This window comes from Barbus barbus (assembly GCF_936440315.1).
Source record: "Barbus barbus genome assembly, chromosome: 46".
In the NCBI taxonomy this organism is placed as follows: domain Eukaryota; kingdom Metazoa; phylum Chordata; class Actinopteri; order Cypriniformes; family Cyprinidae; genus Barbus; species Barbus barbus.
In genome coordinates this window covers 18,126,839-18,154,814 of record NC_136724.1, presented here as the reverse complement: position 1 = coordinate 18,154,814, position 27,976 = coordinate 18,126,839, and the positions used below count along the sequence as shown (strand labels likewise).

General features: G+C 37.8%; 1 protein-coding gene across 2 annotated transcripts in view; it reads left to right on the top strand.

The window, feature by feature from the left end:
* LOC306864883 (apoptosis regulator Bcl-2-like) overlaps window positions 1-20,321 on the top strand; it is a 50,174-nt gene extending 29,853 nt beyond the window's left edge. The window contains exon 2 of one of the 2 annotated variants that reach the window (XM_079409159.1): window positions 18,367-20,321. In XM_079409159.1, the coding sequence (XP_079265285.1) occupies window positions 18,367-18,501 (135 nt within the window). In that variant the 3' untranslated portion in view covers window positions 18,502-20,321. The remainder of the gene's footprint in view (window positions 1-18,366) is intronic. The other variant, XM_079409158.1, reaches the window with a different exon arrangement.
* The last annotated feature ends 7,655 nt before the right edge of the window (window positions 20,322-27,976 follow it).

Here is a 27,976-nt window from a genome sequence, read left to right as displayed (position 1 = left end):
GAGATTCTTTATAGTGGAAAAAGGTTCTTTAGAACCAAAAAAAAAAAAAAAAGGTTCTTTTAGGAACTGTTCATTGCAAGGTTCTTCTATAGTATTGCTGCAACAATCCCCTATGGAACGTTTATTTTTAAGAGTGCATTCTATATTAATTGTACAATAAATGCATCAATTCTTTAGTTTCTCAGTTTGTCTCCTTGTGTTTTGGTTTAAGGAACCCAAGTTAGACTCCACTGCTGCTGGGAATGAAACCAGCGAGGCGTAGGCTCACGAAACTCCAAAATTCCCCTTCTGACTTTACACTGACGTTGAGCCTCAGCTATTTGACCAGCCATTGTGTGTGTCTGCTTTCTGACAGCATACTGAAAATATTTCTATCCCGTTCAGTTTCTTTTGCCCTTTCTTTCCAACTCTTTCCGCCTTGGGGGAGGGATTGAGTTGCCAATCTCATGAGTTTGGAACCTGAGAGGTGCTGGTAACACCAATGTGGTGTAAAGCCAAGACCCAAAAATCTGCGGTTCAGACTTCAAACAAGACTCTGCACTATTGTGTCTTTCCCTTTCCCCTTCTAACCAGGCAACCCTCCCTTCTGTGTTCCCATTGCACCGAAAGATGACACCAAATACTCCTCCTTTTCAAAGCCCAGCTGCATGCGACTGACATAAGAGGTAGTGAGAGAAAAGAGCTGATGAAGAGAACCTTATGGATATTGCACGGCTTAAACTCCATAGAGCGAGAAAGATACAGAGGGCGGGGAGTTGGAGAGGCTTGTTTGAGAAAGACAGCCGGCAAGACAAAGCGAGGAGAAGATGAGTTGTTAGGGGATTCTTCATTGATTTGTTTGTGAAGTAAAATTTGAAAGCTCGGGCAGCTAGAGAAGAAATATGATTCATGCATCTGACAGTTTTTCGCCTCCATCAGCTGCACCCGACAGATGAGGGCGAACGTTGGCTAGCTTCATTAGGGCGAGCAGACGGTTCAGAATTGTGCTTCGGCTGTCAGCGTTTAACACCTCACCCAGATGAGCATCGTCAGCCCGTCTGCTCGCTTGCAGGGTGCTGCTGGAACGTAGCGCTCTGGTGAGGAGTAGTCTGTAAATGTTCTCCCCATTCTGCTGTATCTGTCAGCATATCGCTGCCTGCCCAGGGATTTCACCTCATGCAAATGAAGCGCCTGTCCATGGCATGACTCAGAGTCTCCACTTGAACCCCCACACCCAAACACGCACAAATAAACCTCTATAGAAAGTCCTGACTCGCACACTTCAAACCACCGGTGTACACACTTATGTAAAGTCAAGTGCCGTTTGTATGATGCCATGCTTTGCTGGTTACAGTTAAATGTATCACATGGCTGGTAAAAAATCTGGAGGAAAGGATTTTTACTGTTTAAAATTTCCCCAAAAATTTCTTATAAATGATTACAATGTTACTTTATGACTGATGGATTAAGTAGTCATTTTGAGTTATCGTTATCATTGTTTCTGTTCTGTTGTATGCAAATATAATCTCAGTGCCATTTTATTGTTAATGAAATAACAGTATTAAATGTTTTCTGGCTAGGGCTACTCAGTTTGGCAAGAGGAAATCTACTTGCTCTTAATTAAAAAAAAAGTATTTATTTATTTGCAGTTTGCGATTGCAGTATGATAAAAAACAAATGTGACCAGAGAAAATTGTATCGCTATTTATTTATTTACATTTATTTGTTTTGGTTTATTAATTTATTTATTTATGTGGAATTGCAGCTTGAGCTGCAGTATAATGTGGCCGGAAAAAAAACACATTGCAATTAAATAGGCCTAAAATATCTATGTAAAAAAAAAAAAAATTCTGTGCAGTTGAATTTGGTCTGAATCTATCAGTTTTGGTATTTTACCCATTACATTAGTAATATTTTTCTATCAAAATTTCTTCTCTTTCACACAATAAACCCTCTGGCTTTTATTTTGGCAGAAAACTGAAGGAAGACTTTTAAGTTTATGTTCAGTTTACAGCAGTTTTTAAAGCCTCACTCAGAAGCACACAGCAAATGCAGACTTACTTAATACAAATTATATTGCAGTTTTGGTTTCATTTTGATTATTTGTGCAGCTCTTCATCCAAGATTCAAGATTCAAGATTTTTATTTGTCACATACACAATTATACAGAGTATAACCAGCAGTGAAATGTAGGTCAGGTCCGCTCCAAGGACAGTGCAATTATATAGAATACAAATATTAAGAAAAAGGAAAAGTAGAAAAAATAAAAGAATAAAATAAAATAAAAGATAAAAAATATAAATATAAATGTGCAGGTCAGTATGTTGTTGACTTAAATAGTAATATAACAGGAATGTGCAAAATAATGTGCAAAAAAGTTGTACAGGGTATTTAAATAGCAGCAATATGAGGTAGAGAAAAATTATGAATAGCTTATTGATATGGTGATATTTACATGGAGTCAAGTGATGTTTTGACACAGAGTTAGAGTTTAGGAGCCTGATGGCCTGGGGGAAGAAGCTCCTTCTAAGTCTCTCAGTTTTTGCCATCAGGCTACGGAAGCGCTTACCAGATGGAAGCAAAATGAATAGACGGTTAGCAGGGTAATTTGAGTCCTTGATGATTTTGACAGCTCTATTTTTGCAGCGTTTGAGGTAGATGTCCTGCAGAGAGGGGAGAGCAGACCCTGAGATGCACTCAGCTAAGCGCACAACTCTCTGTAGTGCTTTGCAGTCCTGATTGGAGCTGTTTCCAACCAGGTTTATGCTTAACATGATTTACGTGTTCCTGGATCAGCATCATTGTTAGTCCAAGAACAACATTCCTCTTAACCAGTCAAATTTTAGACATCTAGGTTACGGTTAAGCGTAGGGCTTGTTTGATAATAATATTGTTCCAGGAGCAACCACGAATGTTGATCCAGGAACATGTTCTACTTGGCTGAATCACGTCATGCTTTGGGTTTACCATGTATTTGTGCAGATTTACACAAGCTCATGGATGCAAACTTAGCTGATGCGTAATGAGTCCCGACTCCCACCACATTAGCTAATAATGGCTCGATCAGATCGTTAATCCAAACGGATTTACCAAATGGATGGGATTTAATGAATTTGCATAGGTTGCGGGAAATTCAGCATTGGGTCAGCACAATAACCCAGACCAAACATCTCTATAAACACACCTCACTTGCTCTTTATCACCTATTCTCTCTTTCTACTTTGAAACAAAACATCATAGATATGATTCTCCACCTTTCTTTGTGCTCTTTCATGCATGATCCTCAAGCAGTCATATCATTTCCCAGTTGGAGTCTGTATTGGTTTTCTTGTTGATTTGTTTCTACATCAAAATGCCATATCTTTATTACGACCCAGCACCCTCCTGTTTGATTTAGTACTTGCTTCTTTGTTTACAAAACACTTGGAAATCCCCCTCCGTAACTGCCGGGTGTCACTGTGTTTTCTCAGTGGTAAGGGTAAAAGTTTTAATCATAAGCTAATCATGTTTCCCTTCCAGCGTTTATGTATTTGGTGCATCATAGCCGGCTTTCTCAAGGTTTCACTCTTACATCACCTGCTGGTTTTTCCATACCATCATAGATGACATTTGATCAATGTTATAGTCCACTGGAGTCTGTGAATAGCCCTACTGTGTGATATTTGAGTTTCTTTGGATGTCTGGAAAGAGTAAGATATTATACCGATATGGATGAGAGAAGAAATCTAGTATATTTTACTGTGTGAAGCAGCTGACTTCTTTCTCCTATGTAATCATGTGTTATGACTGGCAACTGGCAACAGACAAACACTGTATGTTAAAGAAGGAAACGGCCCACTGTTGAGTTTGGGTGGGTGTAGGAGGAGTGGGTGAGGAAAGAGGCACACCTGTCACATGTTGGCAATATTCGGTGCCCATCCTAATCGGTGTTCTGTTCCCACATCCCCTAACACCCACTACCCTGCATGTTATTCAGCTGAGCATGGAAACACAATGTTTTCTTTTTTCTTTTTTTTTGCAGCAGAACAGAATACTGTGTGGGAACCCCATTTTTATTCTTTGTTGGCCACACACAGCTTATCTCTTTGGGTTAGTTAAAAATAGAAGATATTTGACACAATATAGTGGAGGAGAAATTAAAGGCTGAAATGAGGAAGTGTTATATTTAGATGTATACATTTAGCAGGCACTTTTATCTGTGACTTGCAATAAATGTAAAGAAAATTTTAGCTATTTTCCATGGAGCCAAATATTTATAATGTACAATGCCAGGAGTGTACAGTAAGTGCCTTGTTTAACCTTATAAAGCTTATACTGTATCATATTTGATATACACATTTCTAAGGCCTGTAAATTATCAACATGATCAAAAGTTTTTGAAAAACCTGTTGTACACAATCTACTACATGCCTTCTGTCCCCTGATTGATAGTTTATAGTTTTTTAGAAAGTAAAAGGCATTTAGTTTAATTCTTAAACATCCTAAAGGTTGTAAAACATTTATTTTTGTACTAATTTTAAGTAGGCTAAATGTAAGAATAACTGAAGAATGAAATGTTCCAGATTTTTCTAACTTTATGGTTGCAAGCAAGATTGACACTCGTGGCCCTAGCAAGTAAAACAGTCATGTTTTTGCATATGTCGAGTAATTTCAGCAACATGATCATTGATGTGTCAGCATTTGTTGTCTGTTTTTCATGAATAAAAACATGTTCTCATTGAATACTTCTGTAAAATCAAATGCTAATTACTCACATTCTCATTCCCTCAGTGCTTTTCCTCCCAACTTTCACAACATGCACTGCTGCATAGAACATACTTTACTTTACTTTTACTTTTGTCATTTAGCAGACGCTTTTGTCCAAAGCGACTTACAAATAAGAAAAAGTAACTAAAACTAAAAAGTTACAACTCTATAAATACTATCTACCCACATATTTAAGAAAATAAAGAAATTAAATAAAATTAACACATGCATATAACAACAACATTTCAATAATAAACATATCAATGAAAAAATTAAATAAAAAGCTACTACTATCCCTTGCCGGTGTCCCTGCCCGGTGGAGTCGCACGGTAGAGTCGATGGTCTTTACACTCTTTGGTCTTCACACTAAGAGGGCTTCACACGACGACTGCCGCGACCGCTGCCGCGGTATAATAACCTTTATTATACCAAACCAACAAATGATCATTTCAATTCAGCTGGACCCACTTTCCTGTTTATCAACTACAAATGGCCAAGCAAGTGCACACACTGACAAGATACACGATACAGTACGAGACCAAACGCGATTTCAGCAACTCTCATCCTAGTAAACAAAATAAGCGTTTCCTAGCAACGGCAAATGCGCTAAACACTGAGACAAGTAAATACACTTACGAGCTGATTTTAAACTTCCGCTGATAGACTGCTTCTCTTAAAGACCACTTCATTACACTGCCTTCTGCTGGCGCTTGAACCCACTTTCCTGTTTATCAACTACAAATGGCCAAGCAAGTGCACACACTGACAAGATACACGATACAGTACGACATACAGTAACTTGATTGCAAAATTGAACTGTTTACACTGTAGTGGATTATATCAGACCTGAAATTTTGCATATGTAACCCTTAAATTTTTATGTGAACCATGTGAGCATAGCAACCCCTAATGTTTCATCAGTTATCAAATTTAAAAGCAGCACCTTTCAGTTTTTGGTGATGGAATTAGTATGTCAGCCGTAATTAGTTTATCATTCATAATCCTGTCTCTTACCTATTGCAATTTTTAAATATTGTTATTAAATAGGATAATCTCAGAAACAGCCTTTATGTGCAACATTCCACCAAAGAAATGTGAGATCTGTGTGTCACTTATCTTAACTGCTTACTATCTGTACTGTTGCCAAATATTCTTGGTGTGGCACAACCCCTATGTAACCTCATGTCTGACTTCTATCCTGTCATAAGGCAATTTTTTTCTTTCTTTTTTTATGAAGCATGAAAGTGGATGAATGAGCAGGCTTTAGATATGAAAACAGCCTGGGAAAATGAAGATCACTCCGTTCACACAAGAGAGGCTGTTTATGATAGGAGAATGCCAGAAAACACCACACAGCCTAAATAAGCAAGTGAAGCAAGCCCTTCTGAGGGATCACAGATGACTTGCGTTCGCTAGATGCTACATTACTTTTTTTATCTGAAGAGATAAGAAATGATATATAGCAACTGGACTGAACTGAACGTCGCTCCTAGAATCACGTAGATATAATGCGTCAAATCGTATATCATTGTAATTTAGCTATCATTAATCTATCAGATTCATTGTTTGATTAAATCTGTTATAGAGCTGGTACTTTTGATTTACCATTTATATTACAGTAGATGTATTTGTGTGGCTGCCAGCCTTATGTCAATATACATCTAAAAGGGACACAAAAAAATGTAGAAAAATGCAGAAAGGGATGTTTAAGATAATTTTTAGGCTATCTTAAAGCAGCTCATCCAATCAGTTTAGAGGTGGAGCTGTAATATATTTTGGTTTGTTCCAAACAATTTCCAAACAAAACAAGAAAATATTTTAAATAACATGAAGAACTTTAAGTAATTTGTATATTAGTATTTTTAAGCATTTTAAAAAATTATACATTTTTGCTGCATTTCCATCAAAAATAAAAATATTACAAATATATTAGCATGTTTATAAAATACTAAAGTTGTTCTTCTCATTTAATTATTTTCTCTTTTTAAATGGAACTTGAGCAAACCAAAAGATTAGATAGCTGAGGTTCTAAATTCTGATTATGTGTCTAAGATTATATTTAGGCTATTTTTAACAATTGCTCATAAGGTTATGTAAGATCTTTTTCATACTCCTGTAGTTTGCAAAACCTTCCCAATACATTTCTTTTGTGATAATGTAAGATTTTAAATTAAGTACTGTACTGTTCCATATAAACAAGACACGGCCCACCAATTTTCCGCCCGACCTGAGATAAAAAGAGACATGCGGTCTGTCTAATTAGTTACAATGGAGCTGTTTTTAGACAGTAATATGCAGTCATTAGGAGAACAGAGAGTAGGTGAGTTTCACCACTCGACAAAGTTGGGTTGGACCAGTAGTGACTGCAGGGGCCCCTGTGGTCCTATTCAGCGGTCGAGTCCTCAGGGTGCCACATCACACAGACGGAATCAGACAGAGAATTAGGGAACGCAGAACCGCTAGCTTACGTGTGTAGACCAGAGGCTTCACTTTGATGTGGAAGCCATGGGGCCTAAGCTCTGAATCCCAGTGTACCTCACTTTTCACAAACCCCCGCTGGCCTTGAAGAGCACTGGGAAAAAAGAGGACATGTTTTGTCCTGGATAAGCAGTTTGAAACGGATGGAGCGAATTCACTTGTGTTTTGTCGCAACGGAACATTCAGCATGCTGGGAGGAACCAGCAACCCGTTATTTCCCCCAACGAATACAAAAAATAGATCTGTACTTACTGAAAATCAATAAAGCCAGCACTTTTACTGCTTATGGCAAATGTATTTATGAACAGATCTAAGCACCTAACCAGAATATATAACAGATGTGTGTGTGTTTGTTTTAAAGCGATAGTTTAGTTCAGTCTAAAAATCAAACATTTCTGTTCTTATTACTTAGTTACTTAACCCTGCTGTTCCAAACCTGTGTGACTTTGTGGATTTTGAACATTTGTATGCTGTTTTTCCCCGACAATGCACAAAAACACAAAATTGGTCATATTGTTTTTGGACCAGAATTTGGATCATTGTTCAAAAAAAAAAATTCTTTACCATTTTTCATTGGCACGTTCATAGGAGAAAAATCAAAATCCAATTCACGACCGGATTGTTCTTTTGGGTCAATTCTTTTCTTGCCAGGTTCTGTCATGAAATTCTAGATGGCGCAGGCTGATGGGTTGTTAATGCAATTAAACAATTATTCACAGCATTAAACTACTTGGCACAAGCTGATTAGTTCATGTTGCATACGCAGCCAATAAACTTACTACTTTACATTTAAATGGCTGGTTAACATTCACTAGAGCAGGGGTAGGCATCGTTCTTCCTGGAGTGCCGCTGTCCTGCAGAGTTTAGCTCCATCCATCTGAACAAGCTAATCAAGGTCTTCAGAATTACTAGGGCTACAGGCAGGTGAGGTTTTTTCAAGGTAGGAGCTAAACTCTAAGACCAACATTGCCTACCCCTGCACTAGAGCATTTCGCAGCATGCTTTCAGAGTTCCTCTGAAACCCTCCACCTTCCCCAGTTCCACCTGTAAAGATCTGCTATGGGTTATTATATATGCTATTTGTGTAGCAGCAGTCTTAAATACTCACAGCACTGTATCTGCGTATGTATTGGCAGTATAAGTTCCTGTACTTGCTTTGCAGCTACTCAGCAATAATCTACAACAACAGCAATAACCAACAGAAGAAGCAATACAGCAGCGTAGCAGATCTATTCCACCAAGACCAAATACATTAACATTATCATATCCATAATTACCATGTTAAAATCTTGCCATGAGAGAAAATTCATTTAAAAGAACAATTTGTTCATGAATTGAATATTGCTAATTTTCTTATGAACGTGCAAATAATAGTTGAAAGCAGCGAGTTGAAAATGAGAATGAATCAAGTTGTAAATGAATTCAAATAATACATTTTATAATATTTATAATAGACTACTCATTCAGTTGGCATTTTTTTGTAATTGCATGCTGAGTGGAACCAGTAGTGTTCCACAGAAGAAAGTTATATGGGTTTGAATTGGCATGAGGGTGTATAAATAATGACATAATTTTCCGTTTTATGTGTACTGATCCTAAGCACATTACATTGTACTGTTATTGCGATGCATTTTCTTTGAAATCACCATAGTTGTCTACATTTTATGTTTACAATCATTATCAGGTGTATTTATTATTATACATCAGCATCAGGGATTTTATATCTTACTCCGCCTGCCTGTTTATTTTTTGTTCAGCCAAAAAAAACATAAAATACAAAAATCAATATTCTCTTTTTGGTTGCAATGGATTTAACCTGATAAGATTTAAAAAGTGAATGATGAAACCTGCTCCAGGCACTGTATATGAAATAATTTGATAGCGAATGTCTGGTAGAGAGAGAATATGTAAACGAGAGAGAGGGAGAAAGAGGCATGAAAGGGGGAGGGGGGGGCATGAATAATGCTGTTAAATATAGGAGGCCCGTAGCCCGGAGACATAGCCTTGTCTTCTTCAGTGCAATGTCAGTTTAATGGAGAGCTTTACCTTTTTTCGGATGCATCAGATTACAAGGTCAAGGTGCAATCTTCCTCCCTGGCTCCACATTAGCGCCATTTCTCAGACCTGATGGCTTTGACCCACTGAGCTCTGGAGGATGGCTATCTAGCATCTGGGCTCTGGTCAGGGTCAGATGCCATTTCAGCGCTGACCGCTGTGTCTAACAAGGAACTGAGTTGGCAGAGAGTCCCAGCAGCATCTTATCTTTGTCTCCACTAGGTTTGGTGGTAATGGTTTTTCCTCCTCTTACTGCTAAGCTTTGCGATTTCAGCCGCTCATGGCTTCTTGATCCTGTTATACTATTGAACACAAAATAGCCACGATCTGTTCGGGAAGTATGAGACGCTCTTCGGGCGATTCTGTTGTTCATAACCATAGTCTCATTTAATAATGAATATAAAGATGTGTGGGTCTGTTCACCATCTGCGGCAGACGGCAGGTTCATCCCTCTAGTTATGCAGGATTTGTTTTTCTAGTCTGATGATTTATTAAGTCGGTACTGTTATAATTGATAAGTCTGACAAACATGGCTGATTCACATTCACGGGTCAGTTCCCCTGTGCGTGTTTAATATGCATTTAAATTAAAATGATTCCTGTTGCGTTTCCTGTGTGTGTGAGTGAAAAAGGCAAAATATTCTTTGTTCCTTCACTACGTTTGCAGTGATATTAATGCTCTCGTGCATTAATATTTCTATTCCGTAAGGATGCATTAAATGCATCAAAAGTAACAGTAAAGACATTTATAATGTTACAGAAGCTTTCTATTTCGAATAAATGCTGTTCTATTCATCAAAAACAATCACTGTTTCCACAAAAATATTAAGCAGCACAACTGTTTTCAACACTGATGATAATAACAAATGTTTCTTAAGCAGCAAATCAGCATATTAGAATGATTTCCGAAGGATCATGTGACACTGAAAACTATAAGTATTAGCTGCTAAAAATTCAGCTTTGCCCAGTGAATTACTTTTTAAAATATAATAAAATAGAAAACAGTAGCTTAAATTATAATAATAATTTACAGTATTACTGTTTTTGCTGTTTTTATAAAAAAGATATTGTCTTGCTAAGCATGAGATTTTTCAAAAACTTTTGAATGGTAGTGTACACCAAAACAGTATAATATGTTTTTTTGTCAACTTATTGAATTTTTTTTTTATATATTTTGTCAAACCTAAAAGCCACAAAAATCCAATGTGACCCTATTTGACCCATTTTAGTGTATGCTAATACTAAGTTGTGTTGGTTATTTATATAATTCTGTGTGATTTATTACTTGAATACAACACATAATTTCAGTTGTCATCCTGCTGTCCATGAAAACTTCCTGCAGGTATCCCTCTTGTGATCTACAGTTGTCCTGTGGTTTATGTCACTGCCAGCATGACAGCCACAGACACTTGCGTCATTGAAAGATGTATGAGCATCGGTGCTTAGCTGACTGAAGAGGCTCTATTTCAATATTCATGAGATCAGATGTTTATTCTGAGCACAGAAGTCATAGCAAAGTTCCTTAGCGACAAGACAATTGTCAGAACTCTTCATGCTCAATCTGAGGATATGATGACACCGGCGCACTTGATACGGAACTTAGTCCCGAGAAACTGCCGCTTGCCTTACAAGGCTTTAAAAGCTGCCCGCTTGCAAACCTCCATTCATGCATTCAGCCAGACCGGTTTGTCCACGCTTTTCATATTTGATCTCATTAACTTTCATTTCCATCCTCAAATTGCAACATGCCTCTCCAAACCTCCTCCACCACAGGAAGTCTTGCAGGGTTCTGTTAGACCTTTGGCACTCACCGCTTTGTGCCTTTCCGAGGACATTAGGGGCCACTAAGGTGCTTTGGTTTAGACAGAGTGCCAAGACACTGTTGCGTCTGACCGACGCTCTACAGGAAGGACAGAAATAGAGATGGAGGAAGAGGCAGGCTTAGAGCGAATTCTGTGTGAGCCGTTGGACATCGTTTGCGCATTTTCTCCTCTTTGATCGTACGATTACCATAGCTTGGTATTATCGCATCTGCTCGCGTCTGCCAGTACCTGTGTGTGTGTATAAGGGGCCACTTTTGGAGGCCATTAACAAAGGCCTTGGGCAAACAGACAAGAGTCTGTTCAAACACAGGGCGGAAGCTCCCCTAATGAGGATGTTTACCAATGCGAGAGAAAAAACGAGAGCAAACAGGGATGTACACGTGGCCATCAACACCTCCCAGCTTGGTCCTGTCACCTCCGCCGCTGATGGGGCAGCCGGGACTCTCGTTTCTGCCCTCATCACGTCGGCAGCAGTCAGACATGCTGGCGATGACATCTCGTCCCGAGCAAGCCGCTCGGGTTTGACATCTCCGCTGGCACTAATTCCTGTGGCTCTTATTAGAATGTATTGTGAGCTCATTTTGTGCTATTGTTACAGCCCTCTTTTAGTCATCTGTCACCTCCCTCCCTCCCTCCCTCCTTTCCTCTCCTCTCCCTCTTCGTTACTCTGTGCCAAGTGCTCTTATAACCTGCGCAGACAGACAGACAGAAACAGAAAGAGAGAGAGAGGTGGACAAGATAGATAGATAAATAGAGAGAGAAAGGAGCGGAAATGTCTTAAGAGATAGCAAGGAGCTTTTCTCCTGATAATAAGGCTGGCAGCCATTGTTAGTGGTGCAAACAAATGGTGAGCCTGGCTTTTGTGTCATGGTTAAATATACTTAACTCGCTACATGGTGTAAATTGGAATAAAGCGTGACCTCGGTGCAGCTAGGGAATAAAGACACTTGTTTCTCCTCCAGCTATTAGATCATTGCAGGTTGATCATTTTTGGAATGCTATTGGTGATTTGCTCAGATTGCTGGAGGATGTGCACACCTGCAGCTCTGTACCTCCCTTGTGGGAGCAGATGGCATCAGGTTTGATTGTTTGGTCCAAACCCAAGTTTGATTCCACCTTTCTCTTCACGTTGTGTTTTTTTTAGCTGCAAATTGTGTTATGTTGTACGAGGGATGTGCAAATATCTAAAAATTGATTTTTGAACAAAAAATTGGGGTTGGTAAGTTTTTGTATTATTCATGAAAGAAGTCTCCTGTGCTCACCAAGGCTGCATTTATCATTTATTTATTTAATAAAAAATACAGTAATATTGTGAATATTATTACTATTTAAAAGATCTATTTTAATACGTTTACAAATGTAATTTTTCTGTGATGGCATTACTCCAATCTTCAGTGTCACATGATCCTTTAGAAACCATTCTAATATGCATTTATTATAATCAGTGTTGTTCTGGTGCTTAATATTTTTGTGAAAACCATGATTCTTTGATAAACAAAAAGTTCAAATGACAGACAGGATGTCAGTCTCCATTAGTGTTGAGTTTTGTTTCAAGGTTACATCTTTATGCCAGTAATGGAGACAAGTGACTGTCTTTATGTCTTTATTAAATCTTTTACAACTGATTTTGCCTAAGAGTCGTTTAATTATTAATTCAACTATCTCTTTCAAAACACTGATTCATTCAGGAATAAATCACCAGTTAATTATTAAAAATTTGGTGAAAATTAAAATTAACTTATTTATTGTACTCTTATATAAAAGCAATATCACATTCCCAATTATGCTGTTGGTCTGCCAGAAGTTGCAACAAAACACTTAGTGATAATTCATTTATACTTTATAATTTAATTTATACAACATTCTTTCGTGATATTGCTTAATTTTTCTCATGTTTTAGTCTCTTTGGTAAAACCCTCACTCAAGACTCAAATCGTCATTTGTCCAAGTGCCATTTTTTTGTTTCATATGACTGTATTTAATGAACTGTAACACAGTTAGCTGCTTTATGTTGCATCAGCATATTTTAATTTTAAATACCTCAGAAAGCCGCTCACCATTTCTTTCACTATCCCAGTATACCTGTCAAGTCACGGCCAGTTTTATCTGATGTTTTTGGATTCAAACGCTCTGTGTACCAGCATGTTCTGGAAATTCACACAGGCCGTGTTGCACTACTTTCTCTCTCTCTCTTTTCGACTGAAGTTCTCTTGCCCATGAAGCACAGAATAATGTAATTCAAACAGTTGGGCGTAGGGCGGCCCCCTCGCTGGGCCAGCTCGGGCCCAAGCAGCGCCTGCAGGATGATCACGCACCACTGTCAGCCACAATAAAACCACTGCTTTACTTATTGAGTAGGGAACTGCATGCTGCATGGGGATCTGAAGATACACGCACAGTTTTAGTTAGAGATGGGAATTGAAAGTAATTTAACGATTCTGGTTCCGATTCTGCTTAACGAATCGGGTTCCTTAACAGTTCCATTAAAGATTTTTTTTTTGTGTTTTTAAGGAAATGTTTGAAAAAAAAAAACATCCAATATTTTATTGCATATATTGCGCTCAACTATCTGTTAGTTTAGACTTTAATGCACTAGATACGTAATACGACAGACTTATTTGACTGTAAATTATATAAAAATATTAAATGAGAAATATGGTAACAAACCTACATACACAAAAAGATTCTTGGTTAATTTTGAATTTGATAACATGAAAGTAATAGGTTGTGGTTCAGTATAAATTAATCAGGTTATTCAGTAACTGCTCCAATGGTTTAATAATCATTTTTGATTAACTAAAACTAACTGACATTCGGTATTCATCAAACGACACTGGTTGAGTTATACAGTATGTTTGAATCACGTAAATGAACTGCCTCCCAAGAGTTTCTTTTTTGGGAATCAGTCTACACTGGTCGACATATGTTTCTGATTCATTTAACCGAACCAGCTCATAAGAGACATTTCTTAGGGAATTGGGCAAAACTGGTTGAGTTATATGTGCTTGATTCACTAAAACGAACCAGCTCATCGTTGCTAGGCGACGCGGACAGACGCCGAATGGTGCCGCCAGTGTGCGTACGCTCATAAAAAACAATGCCTGCGTCCCAATGTGCATACTATTCATTCTGTGTGATATTAGTAATTTTCAATACTGTTTTGGAGTATGCACATTGGGATTAGGGCTGCAGCTAACGATTATTTTTATTGTTGACTAATCTATCGATTATTTTTTCGATTAGTCGACTAATCAATTTATTATTTTCTTATCAGTTGATGAATTCTTTAGTTAAACTATCAATAAATAATAACAGTAAATTAAATAATAGTAAATTCTGCTACACTGTAAAAAGTGAATCGTGGGTCTTGTAATTTTCATAAAAAAAATGAAGGTGATAATTACAAATAGTGAGTATTTCATTACAGATATTGTGATTCAGTGTTGTATAGAAAATATTGAGGACTTTTTACTAATAAAACCAAGAGATGTGTTTTTAACATTTTTTTAAAGGAAACTTCAGCAGTTTTGAGGCTGGAATTGAGGAACTGATTAAACAAACAAAACAAAAAAATAAGGAAAGGAGGCTACCTATTTATTTTAAGAGAATTAGCTCAATTTTGCAGTTTTATTTTAGAGATGATTGTTAGTTCCCAGCATGCTTTGCATATGGCTGGATATGGAGAGTAAATTAAATGCTATTTTATGTGTTTTTGAGTGAAGGGAAACGTCTATTAATGTTTAATGTTCAGTCATGTTTGATATTTGAAAGAGTTTCTGTTACATTGAAGTTTCCATTGTGCAGTGCAATAGTCACCATTGTGCAGAAGAGTAGCGCTTATGGTTATGAATACTACTCTTATGAGGCATTAAGCCTTGTTCAGGGAGCAGTATCTTTGCTTGTGCTTGTGCAGTACTTCTCAAGTATTTTCCTATTTGATCTGTTTGGCTGTATACAGTCTTTTAAATGTACAAAATAACTCAAATACAAACAGGCCTCACTTAAAATCACAAACTTTTCAGAACCAACTTAAAATAAATGAGCACATTTCACTAATAATTGTGTCGTAGATTAATTTAGGAGATTTATTCAGGTAGATTCCATTAAAAAAACAAGCCTTAAAAACTACTAAAAATATTGTGTAATATTGTTACCATATTTTTAAGTAAATAGCCCGTTCCATTTTTTCCAGTGTATTAATCTTTTATTTTATTCAAACGTTTTCTCATAATTAATACTTTACACAAAATAAATAACAATAACAACAAAAAAAGAAAGAAAATAACAATAAATAAAAAAATAAGAAAAGAGAAAAATAAAAAAATAATAACAATAAATAATTAAAAAGAAAAGGAATGAATGAATTACAGGGCAGTGATACAATCAATAGAAACGCACATTATGGCTGCATTCACAGTTGCTGTTTGGGACTGACAGTAGTTGCTTACAGGTGAGAGACTTGAAATGTTTGATTTATTCAGCAGATTAAAACATCTGCTTGAATACATATCTGACTTTATGAATGAACAGCTGAAGTCACAACCGCGTTCAGGACACTAGAGCGACAGAATCAAAAATGGCGTCATAACACCGGGAAGTTTGATCACAGTTGACAGCGCGTTTTTAAATAAATGAGCCCAGTCGAGGCTTGTCCTATCCAACACACAGTTAAACAATTAACAATGATTTTAAATGCTTTTTCGCGAGTGCGCTCGCGATTACACTGACGGCAGCTCCAGTGGATTTTAAGATGAACGCGAATCATTTCTCCTTCTCCGTCTGTGGGTGAATTAAACCCGTCATGATTATATAGGCAACTCGATGTGCCGTGCTGTTCCGTTCATTCAGCGCAGCTTTGAATGCGGCTGTGAGTCCTGACAGTGTAAAGGCGTCAGTTCGGCTATATATATGCGGTTCTGGCGGTCGTATAATAATAGAACGCTCTATGAAGTGAAGTGATGTTGCCATAGCCTTTACCTTCTGCTCTAGAGTCTTGTTTGTGTTAAACATGGCAGAAAAACAGTCTTACGTAGGGATAACTGCAGGCTCACGCAATGGCCTCCATGTGTTTGATTCACTAAAATAAACAGGCTCATAAGAGTCATTCGTTAGTGAATCAGAGCACACCATGTTTCGCACCGTTGTTTCAGTTGATTCAGTGAACAGCAGTGCACTAAACACTATTTGTGTTTTAGCTATTTTTATTATTAACTACTGTCTGTCCATTCCGGTATTTTATTAGAATTTTTTTAAAGAAACCGGTTCTTGTCATAGTTTCAGCACACGTTTTCTTCCAGCACACATTCCTTACAAATTTCAAACATGAGTGCATGGGTGGATGCTGCTGGGGGTCTTGTGATTAAACCCAAAAACCCCAAACCTCACACCTACGTGCACGTAAATGCAAACACACGTTCACAAACACCTACTTGTTTACGCAGGGGGCCAGTGCCTCATGCGGTTTTGCCAACAGCCTGAAGATCGAGAGAAATCGATGGTATCATTTGATTGCATCAGCAATGTTTTGTTGCTTTCGTGACCTACGGCTGTGAATTCTCCTGGAAGTTTATTTAGAAAGGGGCTGTCCCTCATTTTAACTGTACACTATTCATTTACACTGTCTGCTCTAGGGGAAAGAACCTAATTATTTCCTTATAAATGGCCTTGTAAACAGGAGGGGGGTGAACTCTGTCATTTCCTTGTGCCAAATGCAGATAAGTATTTATGTTTGAGTGTAGGATTTCAGCTATACAGATGCGTGAAAGACACTTTAGTTAGTCTGCAGTGAGTCTGGCTGGAGAAGGAAACAGCAGACACTGTTGTGCGTAGGAGTGATGAGACAGTGGAAACCCTGGCACAGAGACCCTGTCTTATACGCTCTTTTTCCTTTATTTCCCTATTTCCTCCTTCTCTTCCTCTGTGAGTGGGCTCACAGGGAGCCGGGCTCAATGTTATGGATTTGAGCTGTCTTCTTTGTGCCTGCCCCCTCTTTCTCTCTATCATTCGATGTGTTTCTCTCTCTGGGCTGGACGCTGTCCCGGAGGAATTTGGCTACACAGATGTGGAGTGTCTGTTGACGAGGAGGGATGTGCTCGTCTCAAATCCTGCGGCAAAAACACATCATTTCCCTATACATGGCAATTAGGCATGCTACACAATTCAGACCTTCTATCAGACACTAAATGTGTGTGCTTTAGATCTGTTGCTGCTTTGTTTTTTTGCCAGAATTAGGGCTGCAACTAGTGATTAATTTGGTAACTGATAATCCAATGATTATCCAATCATTTTACTGAAATATATACCTATGCATAAATGTATATATTTCATTTTTAGTATTTTACTGTTGGTATACTGTATATTTGTGTCATCACAGGAATAAATTACATTTTAAAATATATTAAAATTTAAAAGTTATTTTAAATTGTAGTATTACTTCACAGTATTACTGTTTTAAATGTATTTCTGATCAAATACAGCCTCAAAGATCATCTTTTAAAAATCATCTTTCAAAAACATTCAAAAATTCATTTAATTTAAATGAATTTAAAATCTCAATTTGACTTCATCACTACATATTTGAAGCTTCCATAGTCCAATTCTGTATTGCATATTCAAATGCAATTTTTATTTTGGAATTAGTTTACTATTTCTCCCATCCTTACAGCCTTGATATATTATTTATATTTGATAACTATTTGCTTTTATCAGTATAGTTTTGGCTAGTCAGCTAGCTGTACATTATCAGGTTTGTCTTGGTTAAACCTTTAGAATTTCCTGTTTGAATACTGTTGCTTAGTATGTGCTGAATTAGGCTAATCACGGTAATGTTGGGTTACCTGAGGCTGACCTTGGCCTACCTTATCAAAGTATATTGCAGAAGCCAAAAGTACAGCCGTGTCCCAGATTACTATAATTCACTCTATTGTGCAGTTATCATTTTTTTCACTCATTATTGCAGTTTAGGTCAACAATGTTCATGATACACCATATAGGAGGACATAAGAACTAGATACAGATATATAGGAAATTGGCTGCCTGTTTCAGCAGTCAATTATTCAGTTAAGTGGTCTTTGACTGCAAAATGCAATTGACCAATCAGAATCAAATATCCTGAGTCAACCGTTCCCAAACATTTGAGTCTAGTTGTTCCATTTATTCTCAGTTTTTTTGGCCATTATAGTGGAACAATGGACAATGTGACTTCTAATGGAGTATGTTTGCAATCATTTAAACTCTAAGTCTGTTCCTAATGTTCTCCTTTCTTTTCCTCTCTTTTGTTTTTTCAGGATGCCTTCGTGGAGTTGTACGGTCAGCAGAGAGACTCAATGTTCCACCCATTGTCGTACCTAACGAAAGTGCTTGGATTGGCAGCACTGGGCTTGGCAGGAGTGACCATCGGAGCCTTTTTTGCTCAGAAGTGACGACTCTATGGGTCTCTTCACCAAACTATCACTTTCTCTGCCTGTCTCTCCTCTTCAGCTTATCAAAGCATCTTTCAGCGCCGCACTGCCCCGCTAAGCCCAGCACCAGTGCGCTTCAAAGGCCACTGCTGATCTAACGCCCCTCCAGCCACGGTAGCTGCGGAGCTCACGCTCTTTCACCCTCTCTGGAGTGAAGAAAACGCAAAGAAAAAGAATACAGAATGAGGACTCGCAGGAACGCTCTCACACTTTGACTATGATGCTCGTCACTGCCATGTACAGTTGCACTCGCACGGAGATCGACACATAAAACACGTGCACACACGAACACTTGCTCACATACTTCATATGGACGCAAAAAATACAAAAAAAGAACGTTTTATCTTTAAAGTTTGTTTCTTATGTACGAAACAAGTACAAAACTTAAGATTGTGCTTTTTTGACATTTTGATATCAGGTTTTTTGGCATTTTGTAGCATGAATCAAAAAAAAAAAAAGAGGGAGGAAAAAAAGAAAGTTTGCCGGCGTGAATGTAAATAACTTCTCCACTATCTGCATGTGTGGAGAAAGAGACTCTTTTAGCTACTTTTTTATTGCATGATGGGATTTTGAACTCGACCACCCACCCTTTCTGGGTTGATTCAGGGTGTTCTTATTTTTTGTTTATTTCTGTCTTTCACTCCATTGGATGGACCTCTTGAGATCTCCCGTCAAACCAACAGATGTTGAGCATTCCTCATTAAAAAGTTCCTCTTTGATTTGCTCTGTGTCTTACTGTTTGGTGAGCACAAAGAATGTGCCGACAACCAAACCAAAGCGGCTATGATGATGTAATTGGGTCACGGAGTTGTCTGACCCAAATCGCCCCTCTTGAATGTAAAGACATTTTAAAGTTTGGCTTCTGAAAGGTGTCCCATTGTATATTGTTATACATTTGCATTTTTTAGTATATAATTTTTGTTTTGATTTGTGCAAAATGCATTAAAAGAGCAATTTTGAGGGTATTGTGTATGTATAATGTCCATGTACATGTAGTGTGAGTGTGTGTACATCTGTAAATAGATTGTGTTGAGAGAGCTGGACTTGGCTGTGCTCTGGTGGAGAACGCGGGCAGCCCGCCACTTCGGTCTAGCCCAGCCAGGCAGGTGGGAGCTGGGAACAGAAGTTCATTCAGGCTGGCATGATAGGCACGCAGGCCAGCGGGGCTTTGAAAAGACTTTGTACACAACGGACTATGTAATACACGGCCCAGGTGTATCACATTTCCCTCCTCGCCGCTCCCAATGTTATCATTCTGGCATGGTAGATTACAGATGCCTTGTGAGCTATAGATTTATGGATGCCCCCACAACCAAAGAAATCCAATCCGTCTGCCGTAACTTCCGCTCCAGAGAGTCTCATCTAGTGCTATCCCTCAACTTCCATGTTATGTTCCTCTGGGAGAGTAGAATTCTCATTCACAGGAAGATACTGAGACTTGTCCTAATGTCTTTTTTCCCACTCAAATGTTCATTAAAGTCGCTGGTATAGATTTAGCACTCTGCATCTTCATGTCAGGGCAAAAGCCCACTGAGACCAAACAAAGACTATGGCCAACAATGTTTCAATATCTTCTGCATTTAGAAAATTTTGTTTCGAAAGTTTGTTAATATATGAGCCATATGCTGAAATCTTGAGGAAAACCTAATAATTTATAGAGAGTGCTAGGTTGTGCAAAAGGTGACATTGGAATTGTTTCAGTTCACGAGTGTGAATTGGATTTGAATTTTCTAAATTGTCCCAGCATACATTCCTTTTTCTTATTAAAATATATACTCATAAGAATTTCTTTGAATTTCAGTTTATTTTAACTCTGTTTTGTTCATTTCAAATTCTGAAATTAAATTGAAAAACATTCTAAATTCAATTTCAAATAGCGCACAACTGATACAGTGTCTTCAGTCAAAGTGGACAGCATATTTAATGTGGCGTGGATGAAAAAGAGTCTGTGAAGGATGGAAGTAAATGGTTGGATGTCTAATTTACATTACTTGTATTTTTTTGTCCATTTGAAAATTGTGGAAAAACATATTTCAGTATTTTGTAGGCTAAACAGCCCTTAGTATACAAAAATACAACATAAACAAACTGTACTTCTTTCCCTCACAGTCTCATTTTCATTCAAGTCAATACTCTAAGGATCCATATCAGGATTGACTTTATCTAGTCTATCAACACAGCTCTCTCGAGTGTGTAGCGGTACAGATTAAACATTCACTATCTAATAGCGTACTATATTGCTGCACCCTTTATCAGGTGGTGCAGGACTGTATCAGGATATGTTAAAGCGAGTTTTGAGGACTCACACTGTAATATCATTTTACTTTAGCTGCTAAAGATCTAGCCATGTAAGACAACAGGGTGTGAAGTTGAGTTTCTCCCTGTTGCTGCACCATATGAAGCTGCTTGTGGATGAACCAGCGTATAACTGCCACTGCTGGAGCGGAACTAGTCCATCCACTCCTTAGGTCTCGCTTTTCCTCTGGTTAGGAGAAGCTGAGAAGTCTATTACAATCAGACTCTACATGCACCTACTTGAGTTTAAAAGGCCTTATCTATTCGATTAAATAGCATCAATCTGTGATTTCTATTCAAAAGCTTCAAATTCAGTTTGTGTCAAATTCTTCTGCACCTTTTAAGAAACAATGCCTCTTCAACAAGTGTAATCGAGCAGTGATTGTTTGTCAGGGACATTTTTTATTTGACAAAAAAAGAGACTAAGAAAGTCGAAGTTGAAGGATGCAGGAAATTAATGCGCAGTCTAGTAGTCGGATGTGTGAATGAGTCATAAGTTTCTTATGTAGAGGTGTGTGTACACATAACAATCGTTTGCATAGTAAAGGGACATCCGCACAGATTGCATTTTTGCACAAGACACCAAAAAGTGGAATGGAAAACCCACAAAGTATAGAACTTTTTTAGGATGTCATATAACGCATGAGACACGAGCGCAACAGTCAAATGCATTCGTCTAGCGCATGTTTACATAGAAAACTATTTTTAAAAAAGTGTAATGCAATGCAAAAATGTGTTCTGTGTGAATGGCCCTTAAAACTGTGTCCTAACCATGATAAAGCAAAATCCCACTCTATGTGGCTGCACATTAAAGATGAAGTGTGTCATTCGCTAGACTGAGTTGACTGTTTTTAAACAGGTTTCCCGAACACTCTGCCCAGAGACGAATCGATAGCCCCGCGCACCAAACACAACCCATTGGCTGAACCAGTGTTGCTGTTTTTGGGCAGATCGAGATGTTCCAACAAACAGATCAATGTTTTGAAAACACCACAGCCCTACAGTGTATGATTGTCTTACTAATAATTGTTTTAACATTAAAAAGTGACACATTTCAGCTTTAAACATGACATTTTCCTAAATTAAATGTTGCTGGAAAAGTCATGTCTGGTTAGGACACGCTGTGAGAGAAGGCAGGGAAAGTAAAGTAGGTAAAACTGGCTTTAACTCCAGTGTCAATATTAAATTAAATTTAAAATAATCTGTAACTTTTTTTAAATATAAATGATCTTTTATCTCAGAATTCTGAATGTAAAAATAGGATCAGCTCTGATCAGCTAGATCACTTTCAAAGTCAGTAAAAACTCGTCGTATAGATGGAAAGAGGATGGGCCTTTGTTTCAGCTCACGTTCTGTCTGATAAATATGGAAGCGAGATTTAAACTGCAACACGAGGGATTTTCCCTTCTTCCATCTGGAATGGTGGTGTTCCGGTGATCTGTTAAGAGTAAAATTGCAGATACTGTCTCCATGGTTGCACTGGTTTGATGTTTAACCATGTTATTTACATTTTGCATGAGTGCATTCTTTTATCTCCAGCTATACAGCTTCATTTCGCATTGTGTTCAATATAAATGACTCATTTTGGTGTCTATTCTGAAATAAACCTCCACGCCCCATCACTTCAAATGGAAAAGATTATCAAAATGTTTTTTTTTTCCTTCGGCAGCTACTATAATGCATTCATTTTACAATACCACTTTCCTTTGAGGAAAAAGAAATCGATTTTCTGCTCCGATTTCTTTGCTTTCTTTCTTTTTAATGACTTTGCTGCCATACCTTCCCTCATATATCACATAACCATTAAAATGTAGCAAAATATCCGGAGGATTTTAATATAGAGACAGGAGTTTATATTTGATTTCCAAATTCTCATTTTTCTACCATTATCCTGTTTGTCTTTCTATGTTGTACATTCTGTCTTGTAAGCCCTCAGCATGTAGCATTCAGAAGCAATTGTTCATGATTTTTCTTTTTTTGTTTGTTTAATTTATCCTCATAGCACTTGAGTTTTAAATGTGTCAATATCATTTTGTGTACGTATCCATGTCATAAGCTAACAGTTATGTGTCCTAATTAAATAAACCTTGCCTTATCATCTGAGAAGAGCTGTCATGGTTTGCATCACTGAGTCGGAAACTCCAATATGCCGCTACGGATTCTGTCACGTTCTGCTGTACTCCAAATTGAAGGCAGCTAGGGAATCGTTTTAACAGGCCAGCTGTATATCAGGAGTGTTTAAAGCAAGAATAGGGGAAGGTTGGCAACGAGGATTTAACCAATCAACATGGGCCATGTGTACATCCTTCTGTTTAACCTGGGGGTCTTTCTTGAGACACAGTTGTTTTACATCTGCTTAGCATCAAGACATTTACAACAGTCATTTGCAAATTGCACCATCCCGTAATAAAACATACTCTGATGGTATCAGGTGGTAATCAGGCATTAATAGAATCTGCAGAATGTTTGGCATTTTCTGAACTGGTTTTGGGGGAAAATCTGTGGACTTGTGTTTTACTGTAGCATGGTAAAATATGTTATGCCGTGTCCATAGTACTGTAGTGTTATTGATGGCTGAGAAGCACAATCAAATTAGCCCTAAATATAAAAAAAAATGAACGTAATTGGCCTCAGATTATCTTTTTAATAGAAGCATTAAAAAAAAAAATGTATTACCCCAGTACTAAGTAAAAAAAAAAAGTAATACCACTGCACTTTATAGTCATGTTATGCAGTAAGGGAACTCACAAATCAATTCTTTTGGCGCCCACCTTGGTAACACCTCTAGGTAAAAACGCTGATTTTGTGATTTATCTGCTCTTTATTTGAACAAATAACCATGCAACTGGTGCAGACTCATATTAGCAATATCTTTTTAGAGAATTAAAGCACAATTCGCTTAGTTTGAAAACCAAACACGTTTTTAGAGGTAAAACATACATATAACGCGACCAGTGTAGAACAATTCCCCAGTAAAAAGAAACAATTTAAATTGAGTCTGATCTTTTTAGAAAATCAAACACACAGCACAACCAATGTAGTCCAGTTGAAGAAAATTGATTCTTACAGCCTGAATTTCGGAAATGTTGGGACGTTTTTTAAGTTTGAATAAAATGAAAGCTAAAAGACTTTCAAATCACATGAGCCAGCATTTTATTCACAATAGAACATAGATAACATAAATGTTTAAATGGAGAAATTTTACACTTTTATTCACTAAATTAGCTTTTTTCAAATTTGACCCCTGCTACAGGTTTCAAAAAAGGGCTGAAAAAGCAAGAAGTTTTGAAAAGATTCAGCTGGGAGAACATCTAGCAACTAATTAAGTTAATTGATTCCAGGTCTGTAACATGATTAGCTATAAAAGGGATGTCTTAGAGAGGCTGAGTCTCTCAAAAGTAAAGATGGGCAGAGGCTCTCTAATCTGTGAACAACTTTCATCAACGTCAGATTGCAAAGGCTTTGCAGATTTCATCATCTACAGTGCATAACATCATCAAAAAATTCAGAGAAACTGGAGAAATCTCTGTGCGTAAGGGACAAGACCTTCGTGGTCTTCGGGCCCTCAGGTGACACTGCATCACAGATCGGCATGATTCTGTCATTGACATTACTAAATGGGCCCAGGAATACTTCCAGAAACCACTGTCAGTAAACACAATCCGTCGTGCCATCTGCAGATGCCAACTAAAGCTCTATCATGCAAAAAGGAAGCCATATGTGAACATGGTCCAGAAGCACCGTCGTGTCCTGTGGGCCAAGGCTCATTTAAAATGGACTGTTTCAAAGTGGAAAAATGTTTATGGTCAGATGAGTCCAATATTGACATTCTTGTTGGAAAACACGGACGCCATGTCCTCTGGGCTAAAGTGGAGGGAGACCTTCCAGCGTGTTGTCAGCATTCAGTTCAAAAGCCAGCATCTCTGATGGCATGGGGGTGCATAAGTGCATACGGTATGGGCAGCTCGCATGTTTTGGAAGGCACTATGAATGATGAAAGGTATTTAAAGGTTTTAGAACAACATATGCTCCCCTCCAGCTGACGTGTATTTCAGGGAAAGCCTTGTGTATTTCAGCAGGACAACGCAAAACCACATACTGCAGCTATTACAACAGCATGGCTTCGTAGTAGAAGAGACCGGGTGCTGAATTGGCCTGCCTACAGTCCAGATCTTTCACCTATAGAGAACATTTGGTGCATCATTAAACAAAAAATATGTCAAAGACAACCACAAACTCCTCAGCAGCTGGTAACCTATATCAGGCAAGAATGGGACCAAATTCCAACACCGAAACTCCAGAACGTCCCTGACGTCTTCAAACTGTTTTGAAAAGAAGAGGAGATGCTACACCATGGTAAACATGCCCCCGTCCCAACTATTTTGAGACCTGTAGCAGGCATCAAATTTGAAATTAGCTCATTTTGTGCATAAAATTTTAAAATTTCTCAGTTTAAACATTTGTTATGTTCTCTATGTTGTATTGTTAATAAAATATTGGCTCATGTGGTTTGAAATTCTTTTAGTTTCCATTTCACTCAAATTTAAAAAAGATCCCAACATTTCCAGAATTCGGGGTGTATAAATCTGATCTTTTAACTGAATTAAATATACAGTGCAAGCAGTGAAGCCTGATTAACAAAAAAATGTCTCATATGAGCCAAATCAAATGTTTACATACAGAGGAAAGCACACGCATGTGTTGTGATTCTCTCCACGATGGCGACATGCTACAGCAGACAGGATGAGGAGAAGAATTGTTGAATATGGTCGTTTTCTTTGTGCGCAAAAATTATTCTCATAGCTTTGTAAAATTACGATTGAAGCACTGGTGTCACATGGACTATTTTACGATATTTTACGACTATTTTGATGTTCTTACTATGTTTCTGTGCCTTGAATGTGGTAGGGCCCTTGCTGTCTATGGAGGGTCAGAAAGCTTGTGGATTTTATCAAAAATATCTTCATTTGAGTTTAGAAGACTAACAAAGGTCTGATGGGTTTGGAACGACATGAAGGTGAGTAATTAATGACAGATTTGTTTTTTTTTTGGAACATAACTACTATGGTACAATTCCTTCTTCCTAAATGGGAAAGACTAAAATCTCTAAATCTGTGTCAAGATTTTGTTCCAAAAACATTAGCTGAAATAAAAAACAGACTAAATGCACAAGCACATTCTACAAACTGTATCAAAGTGGCTCTTTTAAGGCGGGACCTCTAATCTTACTGCCATATCGGCGTGCCTACAATTTCTTCCCTTCAGTTTTCTTTACAGGAGGTCTGTCTCCTTCTACTAAGTGTTTTTTGGAGCCTAGATGTTCTGAAACATCCGTCAGGTCTTGAACCTCAAATGCAAGGACACACGTGCAAATGCTCTAAAACAGTAGCAACTACACCATATGATTCTCAAGGGCTTCTTGTACTAAAGTTGCCTGAGAAAAAGAACACACACCAAGAACGAGAAAAGAAAGTAAAGCTGTATGGATCCGTCAGCCACAAGAGGCCACCATTGATGTGCAGTTCAAACGTTAACCTCTAGTTCTGGCCAGGGGGATTCGATTGATGAGGAAAACCTTGACGACAATGATGGTGCAGATGATGAATGCTATGGCTCCACTACCGACAATGATGATGAGCACCGTAAGTTATTGTCTGGGACTTGTTTTGTGTGTGTTGTGTGCTGCGGGGTGTAAACATAACGCCGTTTCCTTTGAGATTTCGCTCATGTGATATTAGATTAACCTCCTACAGCATCCAAAACCCCCACAGCTACATCTCCAGCACCTCCACCCGCACAAAACTACGAGACAGCAGAGAGAGAGAGCTGAGCCTCCGCGGGCCGCACCCGGGGGAAGAGGAAGGTTAAATTAACTTTAGCCCAAAGTTCTTTGTGCATAAAATACTCTCTCAGCGGATTAAATATTTCACATTTGTGGAAGAAGGAGAATTTTAAATGATATCAGTTTTAGAGCTTGTACATGCTCAGAGTTCTCATAATTGCTGGCAATTGAGGGTGTTCTAGTAACTTCTGGGGAATATGAACCTGATGATGATGGCAAAATTTACCCCAGCTTCAAATTTCTAAGTGCAAAACAGAAGAAAGTATGCATGCATGATACGTCCAAGATCAAAGCAGTCGCTTTGCGTCCAAGGGGATGCATATTAACATCTAAGGCTAAAGTAAAGCATCTGAATCTTTGATATTGAATGAACCTAATTTTGTAAGTGCACAACAATGGTTGCCTATAGATTTATCTGTTTTTGTTTTAAATAGATCTCACTTTATGTGAGATAAGGCAACCTAAGAGAAAAACAGAAGAAAAACAGAAAAGGTGCTGGTAAACTGAACATTATCAGTTATGCTTACAGACATTTCCTTTAAACCTGAAACACACAAAATACAGGTAAAACAAAATTCCATAAATTCCAATGTTCATTTTAAGACAGTACATTGGAAGTTTATATATATATAAAACAAAAAAACATTTTAACAACTTAGCATTTTATTAAACCTGGATTCAAATGCTTTTTTTTTTTCTTTTTTTTATTATTATTATTGAAGTAAGGTTGCCAGTAAAATTTGATAGTGAGTTATCAGCATGCATTTTTGTTAAATGGAAATGATAATCTTGTCTATTTTAATAGCTTTAATGTGTTCCACATGATCAAAGTCAGATGAGATGAAGAGTGGCTTTCACTTTTATGCAAAAGGTGCAGCTTGACTGGTCTGATCAAATTTAGACATTATTATGCCCCTTATTTTATTTTCATAGATTTTGAGGCAATTTGGATTGATTGTTCTTTAAGAATTTAATTTCACCAAACAGACACATTGCCTTATTTGGCAAAAATCAATATTCAACGATAATTTGGGGCATTTTTTGAATAATGAATAACTCCAATCCTCTACCTTCCTCTTTTAGGCTGGTCTGTCTTTTCTCATTTCTGCGATCCCTGACACACATCACTCACCTCTTTCTATCCTCCACTGGCTCTGCCATTCTGAGCTTCGGACTGAAACTCTTGACATGAAAGTCTAGTCTCTCAAACAGAATTTTTATACGCACAACACACATCTCATACAGCTCTTATTTGCAACCACACTGGATAGAAATCAGTTTACCAAGCAGCCATATAGC